Source organism: Penaeus vannamei, chromosome 16 (genome assembly GCF_042767895.1).
Source record: "Penaeus vannamei isolate JL-2024 chromosome 16, ASM4276789v1, whole genome shotgun sequence".
NCBI lineage: Eukaryota > Metazoa > Arthropoda > Malacostraca > Decapoda > Penaeidae > Penaeus > Penaeus vannamei.
In genome coordinates, this window is record NC_091564.1 from 39218775 (window position 1) to 39231247 (window position 12473).

Consider the following 12473-nt stretch of genomic DNA (forward strand, 5'->3'; position numbering starts at 1 on the left):
ATCTCCAATCATTTTCATCATCATCTATTCCCATTTTTATCAATTATTCCTCATCTCCAATCATCATCCTCATCATCTATTCCCATTTTTATCAATCATTCCTTATCTCCAATCATCATCCTCATCATCTATTCCATTTTTATCAATTATTCCTCATCCCCAATCATCATCCTCATCATCTATTCCCATTTTTATCAATTATTCCTCATCTCCAATCATCATCATCATCCCCATCATCTATTCCCATTTTCATCAATTATTCCTCATCTCCAATCATCATCCTCATCCTCATCATCTATTCCCATTTTTATCAATTATTCCTCATCCCCAATCATCATCATCTTTATCTACCATCCTCATCTCCAATCATCACCATCTATCTACTCCCATTTTTATCAATTATTCTTCATCTCCAATCCTCATCCTCATCATCTATTCCCATTTTTATCAATTATTCCTCATCTCCAATCATCATCCTCATCATCTATTCCCATTTTATCAATCATTCCTCATCTCCAATCATCACCATCATCATCATCATCTATTCCCATCTTTATCTATCATCATCTATCATCATCATTTATTTCCATCTTTATCTACCATCCTCATCTCCAATCATCACCATCTATCTACTCCCACTTTTATCAACCATCCTCATCTCCAATCATCACCATCACCATCTATCCACACCCCTTTACCCCATCCATCTAAGCCAGCACGCCCACCCCTTCCCCAGTACCCCCAGGGCCGCCCATGGTGATGTGGCGAGGGCAGCGGGTGGTGGGCGCCGTCGGGCCTCTGACGGAGGGCGAGAGAGTCGACCTGACCTGCAGGAGCGTGGGTGGGCGCCCTCAGCCCGTCCTCACCTGGTGGAGGAAGGGCTTGCGGCTGCCTCTCCTGACGGTGAACTCCTCTTCGGATTCTGTGACAGGTGAGGAGGTGCTTGCTTACTTTTTTAATTGTTTGGGCTTGCGGCTGCCTCTCCTGACGGTGAACTCTTCGGATTCTGTGACAGGTGAGGAGGTGCTTGCTTACTTTTTTAATTGTTTGGGCTTGCGGCTGCCTCTCCTGACGGTGAACTCTTCGGATTCTGTGACAGGTGAGGAGGTGCTTGCTTACTTTTTTAATTGTTTGGGCTTGCGGCTGCCTCTCCTGACGGTGAACTCCTCTTCGGATTCTGTGACAGGTGAGGAGGTGCTTGCTTACTTTTTTAATTGTTTGGGCTTGCGGCTGCCTCTCCTGACGGTGAACTCCACTTCGGATTCTGTGACAGGTGAGGAGGTGCTTGCTTACTTTTTTAATTGTTTGGGCTTGCGGCTGCCTCTCCTGACGGTGAACTCCTCTTCGGATTCTGTGACAGGTGAGGGGGTGCTTGCTTACTTTTTTAATTGTTAGGGCTTGCGGCTGCCTCTCCTGACGGTGAACTCCTCTTCGGATTCTGTGACAGGTGAGGAGGTGCTTGCTTACTTTTTTAATTGTTTGGGCTTGCGGCTGCCTCTCCTGACGGTGAACTCCACTTCGGATTCTGTGACAGGTGAGGAGGTGCTTGCTTACTTTTTTAATTGTTTGGGCTTGCGGCTGCCTCTCCTGACGGTGAACTCCTCTTCGGATTCTGTGACAGGTGAGGAGGTGCTTGCTTACTTTTTTAATTGTTTGGGCTTGCGGCTGCCTCTCCTGACGGTGAACTCCTCATCGGATTCTGTGACAGGTGAGGGGGTGCTTGCTTACTTTTTTAATTGTTTGGGCTTGCGGCTGCCTCTCCTGACGGTGAACTCCTCTTCGGATTCTGTGACAGGTGAGGAGGTGCTTGCTTACTTTTTTAATTGTTTGGCCTTGCGGCTGCCTCTCCTGACGGTGAACTCTTCGGATTCTGTGACAGGTGAGGAGGTGCTTGCTTACTTTTTTAATTGTTTGGGCTTGCGGCTGCCTCTCCTGACGGTGAACTCCTCTTCGGATTCTGTGACAGGTGAGGAGGTGCTTGCTTACTTTTTTAATTGTTTGGCCTTGCGGCTGCCTCTCCTGACGGTGAACTCTTCGGATTCTGTGACAGGTGAGGAGGTGCTTGCTTGCTTTGATTTTGTTGTTGTTGTTGTTGTTGTTTTTTGTGTGTGTGTCTTTATTGTTGTTTTTTGTGTGCCTTTATTGTTGTTTTTTTGTGTCTTTATTGTTGTTTTTTTGTGTCTTTATTGTTGTTTTGTATTGTCTTTGTTGTTATTGTTGTTATTACCGTTAACATGGTTATCGTCATCATTGTGATTATTTTCTTTATTATTTCATTTCTATTGTCTTTATTATTATCATTATTATTATCAATATTGCTATTATTATCATCATTATTTTTTATTTCTATTATTATTAATCTAATCATTATCATCATTATTACCATTGTTATCATAGTAATGAAAATTGTTATTATTGTTATTATTATTGTTATTATTATTACTATTATTATTATTATTATTATCATTTATTATTATTATTATTATTATTATCATTATTATTATTATTATTATTATTATTATTATTATTATTATCATTATTATTATTATTATTATTATTATTATTATTATTATTATAATTATTGCTATTATTATTATTATTATCATAATTATTATTATTATTACTGTTATTATCATATCATTAGTATTCGTATTAGTATTAGTATTACTATCATTATTAGTATTATCATTATTATCATTATGTTTATTGTTATTTCATTATTGTTATTGTTTCATTATTATTATTGTTTCATTATCATTATTATCATTATCATTATTACTCTTCTTGCTGATCATAGTCACTATCATCATCCTCATCATTATTATCATTGTTTTTACTATCATTATTACTACCTTTGTTATTGTTTTATTATCATAATTATCATTGTGATAATCATTTTTATCATTATCATTATGATAATCATTATCTTATCATTATCATTATGATAATCATTATGATAATCATTATTTTATCATTATCATTATCACTTCTCGATTATCATTATTAGCATCATCTTTTGATTATTATTATTATATCATTATCATTATCATCAGTGCTATGATCATCGTTATTATTATCATCATCATTGCTATTATCATCGTTATTATTATCATCATCATTGCTATTATCATCGTTATTATTATCATCACCATTGCTATCATCATCGTTATTATTATCATCATCATTGCTATTATCATCATTATCATCATCATCATTGCTATTATCATCGTTATTATTATCATCATTGCTATTATCATCGTTATTATTATCATCATAATTGCTATTATCATCGTTATTATTATCATCATCATTGCTATTACCATCGTTATTATTTTCATCATCATTGCTATCATCATTATTATCATCATCATCATCATCTGAGTCGCGAGTGTGTTTCTCCTGCCCATCCTCCCGTGACTATAGGGGCTAGGAGAGTCTGGGAGCAAATACTTGAGGATTATCTTCAAGGATCATCTCGGGTTTTTCCAAGGAGGAGGAAATGTCAAGTGGAACGTCAATTTGCTCACTTAATTCTATAGAAAGGGAGGGAGACAATAAAGAAGATGATGGATAAACAGAGAGAGAGTTGGATTGACGGGAAGGTTGACAGATGGATAAAATGGAAGATGTTAGGGGAATATATTAATAGTCAGAGAGATTGGATAAACAGGTGAATGAAAGAAGATATGGTAAATAGATGAATAGATAAGATCTAAAATAGGGTTATAGATAAAGATATATCAACAAAGTATAGAAATTCACAAACAGATAAATATATAAACGGTAGTGAAACAAATAAACAGATACATTTAGAGACAGATCTGAAGTAGAAAAACAGACAGACAAATTTATTAAAAAAACAGACAGGCAAATTGATTTTAAAAAACAGACAGACAAACTGATTAAAAAAACAGACAGACAAATTGATTAAAAAACAGACAGACAATTTGATTAAAAAACAGACAGACAATTTTATTAGACAAATAGACATAAACTGATTAAAAAAAACAGACAGACAAATTGATTTAAAAAAAACAGACAAACAAATTGATTAAAAAAAACAGATCCAGGGTACAGAATAACACGAAATAGACCAATAGACAAACAAGATCCGGAATCCATACAACAACATGAACAAAAGTGAAAGAACATCTACTGAAATATCAATGACATCAGGTGCTTAAATATCAAACCGAGAACGATATGTCAATCACATACGATATTAGTGTTATGTGTAATTTTTGTTCCTCAGGCATTGTATATCTATGTTCATAGCATCTTATAGTGTAAAAACCTTATATGTAAATATAATATAAACACCTTATATGTAAATAAATATTTTATTTACATATAAATAACCATTGTAATTAACGAAATAAAGTGTCTGAATTTAAATTTGAATTTGAAAATTGCCGACGAGCATGACCCTCCCACCCCACCCACACCCCACCCTCACCCACACCCACACCCCCTCACCTATATTTCCACCCCGTCTGCTCCCCCAGGAACCTACGCCGTGGAAGCCACCCTCACCCTGACGGCGTCGAGATCTGTCGCGGGCGTGGACTTCACCTGCCACGCCTACACGCCCACGGAGCTCCACGGTGACGACGGATCAGCCATCGTGCAGCCTCGGACGGCCACCATCTCGCTCAACGTCACACGTGAGTCGGTAGTAAGATTTGTTTTGATTGAAGGTGTGTCTCTTGTTTGAGGGGGATGGCTGTTTTATAAGACGGTGGATGAATGTGTGGGAGAGAGAGAGAGAGAGGGAGAAAGAGAGAGAGAGAGAGAGAGAGAGAGAGAGTCTAGTATACTATTATACTATATAAATATATATATATATATATATATATATATATATATATATATATATATATATTTATATATATATATATATATATATATATATATATATATATATATATATATATATATATATATAGAGAGAGAGAGAGAGAGAGAGAGAGAGAGAGAGAGAGAGAGAGAGAGAGAGAGAGAATGAGATAGAGAGTACAGTATAGTATTGTTTTGATTTAAGATGTGTCTCTTGTTTGGGGGGGGATGGTTGTGTTATAAGAGGGTGGATTAATGTGTGAGAGTGAGAGAGAGAGAGAGAGAGAGAGTATAGTATGCTATTATACTATATATATATATATATATATATATATATATATATATATATATATATAGAGAGAGAGAGAGAGAGAGAGAGAGAGAGAGAGAGAGAGAGAGAGAGAGAGAGAGAGAGAGAGAGAGAGAGAGAGAGATGGAGACAGAGAGAGACAGAGAAAGAAAGAGAGAGAGAGAGAGACAGAGACAGAGAGAGACAGAGAAAGAGAGAGAGAGAGGAAGTGAGAATATGAGTGAGTGAGTGAATGAGTGAGTGAGTTTGTGTGAGTTCATGTTTGTTCGTTCGTTCCGAGTGCACGCCTGTACATCTACTCTCGCATGTATACGAACATATATAAACATACCCCAATATATCCACATACGAACCAATCACCAATCACCCTCTCTCTCTCCCCCACCCCCCTCCCCCCACCCATCCTACAGTCCCCCCAATGGAAGTCCGGATCCTGGGGTCGGAGCAGCCTATAGCAGCCGGCAGGTCCATCCGCCTCGTCTGCCGCGCCGTCGGGTCCCATCCACCCGCCCATCTCACCTGGTGGAGCGGGTCGTCTCCCCTTCGTCAGGTGGTCCGAGCCGTGAGTATATTCTTTTTCCCCTCTCTTTTGCCCGCGTGGCTTCGCCCTTTGAAGCAAGAGCGTGGGTGTGGGGGGAGGGAGGGAGAAGGGAGGAAGGGGTTGTGTGTGTGTGCTTCTCCCCTCTCCTCTCTCTCTCTTCCTCCTCCTCCTCCTCCTCCTCCCTCCTCCTCCTCCTCCCCTCTCCTCTCTCCTCCTCCTCCTCCTCTCCTCCTCCTCCTCCCTCCTCCCCTCCTCCCTCCTCCCTCCTCCTCTCCTCCTCCTCCTCCTCCCCTCTCCTCCTCCTCCTCTTCCTCTCCTCCCCTCTCTTCCATCTCCTCTTCCCCTCCTCCTCCTCCTCCTCCCCTCTCCTCCTCCTCCCCTCTCCTCCTCCTCCCTCCTCCTCCTCCTCCCCTCTCCTCCTCCTCCTCCCTCATCCTCATCCTCCTCCTCCCCTCTCCTCCTCCTCCTTCTCCTCCCTCCTCCTCCTCCCTCCCCCCTCCTCCTCCTCCTCCTCCTCCTTCCTCCTCCTCCCCTCTCCTCCTCCTATTCCTCCTCCTCCTCCTCCTTCTCCTCCTAGGAGTCTGTGTTCTCTTTAGATCTTCACTCGCTTTTTTGTTGTTGTTGATTTCTTATTCATCAACTTGGTCAACATAACCCCCCACTTCTTGGCTTTTTTGAGAGGTTTTCTTTGCTTTTTTTCTTGTTTTTCCTCTTCTTTTGTTGTTCGTTTTTTGTTTGTTTTGTATTCATTTCTTTTTCTCTTCTATATTTTCTTTTTTTCTATTGTCTTACTTTTTCTTTTATTCTTTCATTCGTCGTCTTTTTTTATTCTTTCCTCAGTCTTACTTTCTTTCTTTTTCTTTTTTAAATTATGTTTTTGTTTTTTCGTCTCCTTCTTTTTCTTTATTTTCTTTTATTCTGTCTTTCGTCTTCCTTCTTCTTTTCTTCAATTTCTTTGATGTTTTTTATCGTCTTCCTTTCTTTTCTCTTCTTTATTTTCTATTATTCTCTCTTTCGTATTCCTTTTTCTTTTCTTTCTTTTCTCATTTCCTTCTTTCGTATCAACTATTTCCCTTCGCCATCTCCACCTTCATTTTACGATCTTTTCAATCTTCTAGAATTAGATTTTCTTCTTTTTCTTTTTTCTTTTTTTTCTTTTTTTTTCTTCTTCTTTTCCTCTTCTTTTTTCTTTCTTTTTTTCTTTATGTTTTCTTTCCTTTTTTCCTCTTCATCTTCTTTTTCATTTTCCCTCTTCTTTTTCTTTTTCCTCTTATTCTTTTTCTTTTTTCCTCTTCTTTTTTCTTTTTTTTCCTCTTCTGTTTTCTTTCTTTCTTTCTTTCTTTTTTCTTTCCTTTTTTCTCCTAATCATTAGTTCTCACTTGTACAGTATTTGAGGAAGAATAGATAGATAAAGAAATAGATATATGATTAGAAATAAATAGAAAAAAATAGATAAAGAAAATAGATAGATTTACAGATAATAAAGAATAAAAAATATATTAGATAAATAAAAAAGATAAAAAATAGATAAAGAAAAATAGGTGTTTGAGGAAGAACAAACAAATAGATGAATATGTGAAGATGAATAAATAATCATATGAATAGATAATTGCGGAAAAATAAACAAATGAATGGTTAGATATTTGATGAAAAATAAATAAATAAATAAACAAACATTTGAGGAATAGATAGAAAAAACAAATAAGTATTTGAGGAAGAATGGATAAATGAATAGATATTTGAAGAATTAAAAACAAACGCATAAGTATTATACTTTTTTTTCAAGAGAAAGAGGGAGGGAGAGAGACAGACAGACAGACAGACAGACAGACAGACAGACAGACAGACAGACAGACAGACAGAACGAGACAGCCAGAGAGAAAGAAAGAAAGAGAGACAGAAAAAGATTCTAGAATTAGTATTAGAGGCAGAATATGTGACTGATTAGACATTTGTAAATAAATAGAGAAATAGATAAATATCAGAAGAATAAATAGATGAATATACAAAAAAAAGTTAAAAGAACAAATAGATAGATATTTAAAGAAAATAACAAATAGGTAAATGAATATTTGTGGAATAATAAAAGAAAAATATTTGAATATTTAAGGAATAAAAAAATAGAAAGATATTTGATGATGAAAAAATACATAAAGAAATAGTTGAAAAATATAATAAATACACAAATAAATATTTGAAGAAGCATATACAAAATAAAGAAGAATAAACAACAAAATAAATAGATATATGAAGAATAAGAAAATAGATTAATAAGTATTTGACGAATAAGAAAATGAATAAATATTTTGAGGAAGAATGGATTAATTTATAAACATAGTAATTAGTGTATGAACTTTAAAAACAGTATTCACATGAAAAAAATATACATACACAATTTTTTAATGAATTCATGATAATTTATTAAGTGAATAGATAGTAGTTAGATATATTGATAAATGATAGATAGATAGATTACTTAAAAATTATTAGATCAATGAAAATGTAATAATAAGCAAAAAATTATTAGATAAATAGATAAATAAATACTCAGATGAATGAATGAATACTCGATAAATGAATAAAAAAAGTAATTGAATAGACGAATAAATGATAATTAGATAAAGAAATAGATAGTAATAAGGTAAACAACACGTTAAACAAGGTTACTAAAAAAGGAGAGACAGGAGGTTGGAAATCAAAAAATGAAAAGAAAAAAAGAAAGAAAAAAAAACATGGGATCCACAAGGAAAGAAAAATTGTTTTTTTTACGTACGCGAGGAAATCGAAAAAACGATAAAGCGGGGAATAAAAGAGGGAAGGTTGGGTCAGATGGTCAGGCAAGGGAGGCAAGGTCAGGTCACATAGTGCATTTGTTAAGGACGATAGGTTCAAGAGAGAGAGAGAGAGAGAGAGAGAGAGAGAGAGAGAGAGAGAGAGAGAGAGAGGGAGGGAGGGAGGGAGGGAGGAGGGAGAGAGAGAGAGAGAGAGAGAGAGAGAGAGAGAGAGAGAGAGAGAGAGAGAGAGAGAGAGAGAGAGAGAGAGAGACAGAGAGAGAGACAGAGACAGACAGACAGACAGACAGACAGACAGACAGAGACAGAGAAACAGAGAGAGAGAAGACAGACAGAGACAGAGACAGAGAAACAGAGAGAGAAAGACAGAGACAGAGAAAAAAAAACAATGAGAACGAGCCAGCCAGAGAGAAAGAAAGAAAGAAAGATAAAAAAAAAAAAAGGAATCTACAAGGTTATAGGATGTAGGAAGCGCGGAGGCCCTGGACGAGATAGGCTCCGAGACGTGAACCGGCGTCGAAACAAAGGAAATGATTAATGAAACAAGATTGCATCAGTTTTACGGGCGTGGTCATCGGTGCAACAGGGAGATGGGGCGACCAGCTGGGCAGTTTCTTTAATGATCTATTGCCCACTTTTCACAGGAGAAAGTGTTATTGTGATGAGCCATTGTTTAGCTCCACTGAGAGATGCGGGAGAGATGCCCTTCATAAACAGTGGTACCAGATTCGAGTATGTTGTGGAGGGGCGCAGGGTAGGGTTTGGGGCACTTGGCGAGGGCGTAGGGCGTGGATGGTGAAACGATACGAAAGGAGAAGAATAGAAAAAACACAAAAATGACGAAGACGTTTTGTGTTTCGTCGGAGCAATAATCGAATAAGTTCTTGGGTGTATTCGTGTTTAATCGTTCGTTCCCTAATGTTTTTGTATATGATTTGTTCATCGTGAATCATATGCAGGATCTATGCTGAACAATTGCAAGTAGAACGAAGGGAAGTAGAAAACACATAACTATACCGAAGACCTTTTCGTTATCTTGTTTCTCCAGAACGATAATTGAAAAAGATCCTTCGACATATTCGTGTGTTTACCTTCGTCCTGTACTATTGTTTTGTTTACCATTCCTCCAACGCGAATTCTGCACAAGCGTGGATGGTGTATACTAGACATCGGTGGGTATTTTTACTCCTCGTCCAAGATGTGTAGAGAGTAGGTGGAGAGAGGACGAGATAAAAGAAAGAAGAGCGGAAGGCGGGATAAAAGAAGCGTGGCAGTGACTGAGAGAGAGAACCGCAGGGTGCAAAGAGCGTCTCTCTCTCTCTCGGCAGAACTTCGTCGGGATCGTTGCGGGAAATTACTCGGCTAGGATGAAAAAAAACGGTGTTTAATGTGTTTCTCTATCTGTATCTATCTGTCTGTCAGTCTGTCTATCTGTCTTTCTGTCTGTCTGTCTCTCTGTCTGATTATCTGTATCTTTTTATCTCGCTTTACTTTTCCTTGTCAATGCCTTTAACTGTCTCCCAGTCTATGTGTATATCTTTTATCTCGCTTTACTTTTCTTTCTCAATGCCATTAAACAGTGTCAATGCCCTTAACCTGTGCCAGTACCTTTTCCCAATACCAATACCCCTAACCAGTGCCAATTCTCTTAACCTGTGCCAATAATTTTTACCAATACCAATACCCCTAACCAGTGCCAATTCTCTTAACCAGTGCCAATAATTTTTACCAATACCAATACCCTTAACCAGTGCCAATTTAATTAACCAGTGCCAATACCTTTCACCAGTGCCAATACCCCTAACCAGCGCCCGTGCCCTTCACCAATACCAATACCCCTAACCAGTGCCAATTCTCTTAACCAGTGCCAATTCCTTAACCAGTGCCAATACCTTTCACCAGTGCCAATACCCCTAACCAGCGCCCGTGCCCTTCACCAATACCAATACCCCTAACCAGTGCCAATACCCTTAACCAGTGCCAATACCCCTAACCAGTGCCAATACCCCTAACCAGTGCCAATACCCCTAACCAGTGCCAATACCCCTAACCAGTGCCAATACCCTTAACCAGTGCCAATACCCTTAACCAGTGCCAATACCCCTAACCAGTGCCAATACCCTTAACCAGTGCCAATACCCCTAACCAGTGCCAATACCCCTAACCAGTGCCAATACTCCTAACCAGTGCCAATACCCCTAACCAGTGCCAATACCCCTAACCAGTGCCAATACCCCTAACCAGTGCCAATATCTTAACCAGTACCAATACCCTTAACCAGTGCCAATACTCCTAACCAGTGCCAATACCTTTCACCAATACCAATACCCCTAACCAGCGCCCGTGCCCTTCACCCCCCCAGATCGAGGAGGGCGGCAACGTCACCACAGCGACCCTGAACATCCTGGTGGAGCGACAGCACGACGGCACGACCCTCCGGTGCACGGGAATCAACCCAGCTCTGCCGCACTCCCCGCTGACGGACACGTACCGGCTGACGGTGTACTGTGAGTAGGCACTGGGTGTTGGGTGGGGGAGGGGAGGAGGGTGGGGGAGAGGGAGGTGGGAGAGGGAGGTGGGAGGAGGTGAGGAGGTGGGTGGGAGGAAGGGGATGGGTGGGTGGGGAGGGAAGAGGTAAGGAGGGGGTTGGGAAGGGGTGGGTGGGAGTGGTGGAGGGGGATGGGGAGGGGGTGGGTGGTAGGGGGCAAAGTGAGGGGAGGTAGTGGGAGAAGGGGGATGGGGGGAAGGGGGTGGGAAAGGGAGAAGGTGGGTAGGAAATGAGGGGGAGGGGAGGGGAGGGGATGTGGAGGGGAGGATGCAGGGAAATGGGAGGAGGGAAGGGGGAGGTGGGAGGAGGGAGAAGGTAGGGAAGGGTAAGGAGGTGGGAAAGAAGGTGGGTAGAAGGGGAGGAGGTAAGGGATGGGAAGGGGTGATGGTGGAGCGAGGAAGGGGAGGGGGAGGAGTTGGATGGAGGGGCAGGGGGGAGGGAGGTTAAAAGGAGTCAGTGTGTCGGTAGCTGTGTGTGTACGTATCTATGTGTGTATATGTGTGGCTGTGCCTCATCACTTTTATTCCTCCCATATTTATTCTTACTCCTACCACCCTCCTTTCTTCAGTATCTCTTTCTTGTCCCCTTCCACCACCGTCCAAGATTCAAAAGAAAAGTTGGGAATTATATTTCGTAATATTCACTCGATTGCACAAGTCTGGCTGTCTGCGCGCACTCCGAATAAATGCAATATGCAAACTTCCCAAGATATCGAAGATGGCGGATAAAAAAAAAAAAAAAAAAAAAGAAAAAAAAAAAAAAAAACTTTTCTCAAAAAATATTATGTTTATATTTTCTTCGATTTAAAATCCACAGATATATCGATCTGCATTCGTGTAACAGTGCATTATTCGTGGATTATTACTAATATTATTACGAATGCACTTACAACATATGTGAGTAAAGCACACAAGCACGCACACATGCACACACATACACGCACACACATACACACACACACACACACACATACATATGCATACTTTCACATACCCCAGAGAGGTATTACACAATTTCCACACTGTTGACCATCAAAATTCTAACTTAAACAGATAAGATCTTTCTGGACCGGAAATAATAAGCTATATTTTCCTTGGCCGCCGCGCCGATAGGTGTGGATGTCTGACGTCCGAGCAGAAGTGACTCGCATGTCAACGGGACCTCAGCGCGCTCACCTCTCTTTCTTTTTCTTTCTTTCTTTCTTTATTTCTCTCTTTTTCTTTTTCTTTTACTTTTACTTTTACTTTTTCTTTCTTTTTCTCTTTCTCTTTCTCTCTCTCTCTCTCTCTCTTCTTCTTTCTTTTTCTTTTTTCTTTTTCTCTTTTCTTTTCTTTTCTTTCATTTTCATTTCTTATTTTCATTTCTCATTTACATTTTCTCTTTTCTCTCTCTCTCTCTCTCTCTCTCTCTCTCTCTCTCTCTCTCTCTTTCTCTCTCCAATCTCTC

General features: G+C 39.4%; 1 protein-coding gene across 1 annotated transcript in view; it reads left to right on the plus strand.

Annotated features, from left to right (window-relative positions):
* The first annotated feature begins 742 nt into the window (after nt 1–742).
* The window catches only part of LOC113805023 (cell adhesion molecule 1), a 52538-nt gene continuing 40807 nt past the window's right edge, over nt 743–12473 (plus strand). The window contains exons 1-4 of the mRNA XM_070131606.1: nt 743–931; nt 4506–4664; nt 5557–5708; nt 10842–10986. Coding sequence (XP_069987707.1) covers nt 754–931; nt 4506–4664; nt 5557–5708; nt 10842–10986 — 634 coding nt within the window. The 5' untranslated portion in view covers nt 743–753. The remainder of the gene's footprint in view (nt 932–4505; nt 4665–5556; nt 5709–10841; nt 10987–12473) is intronic.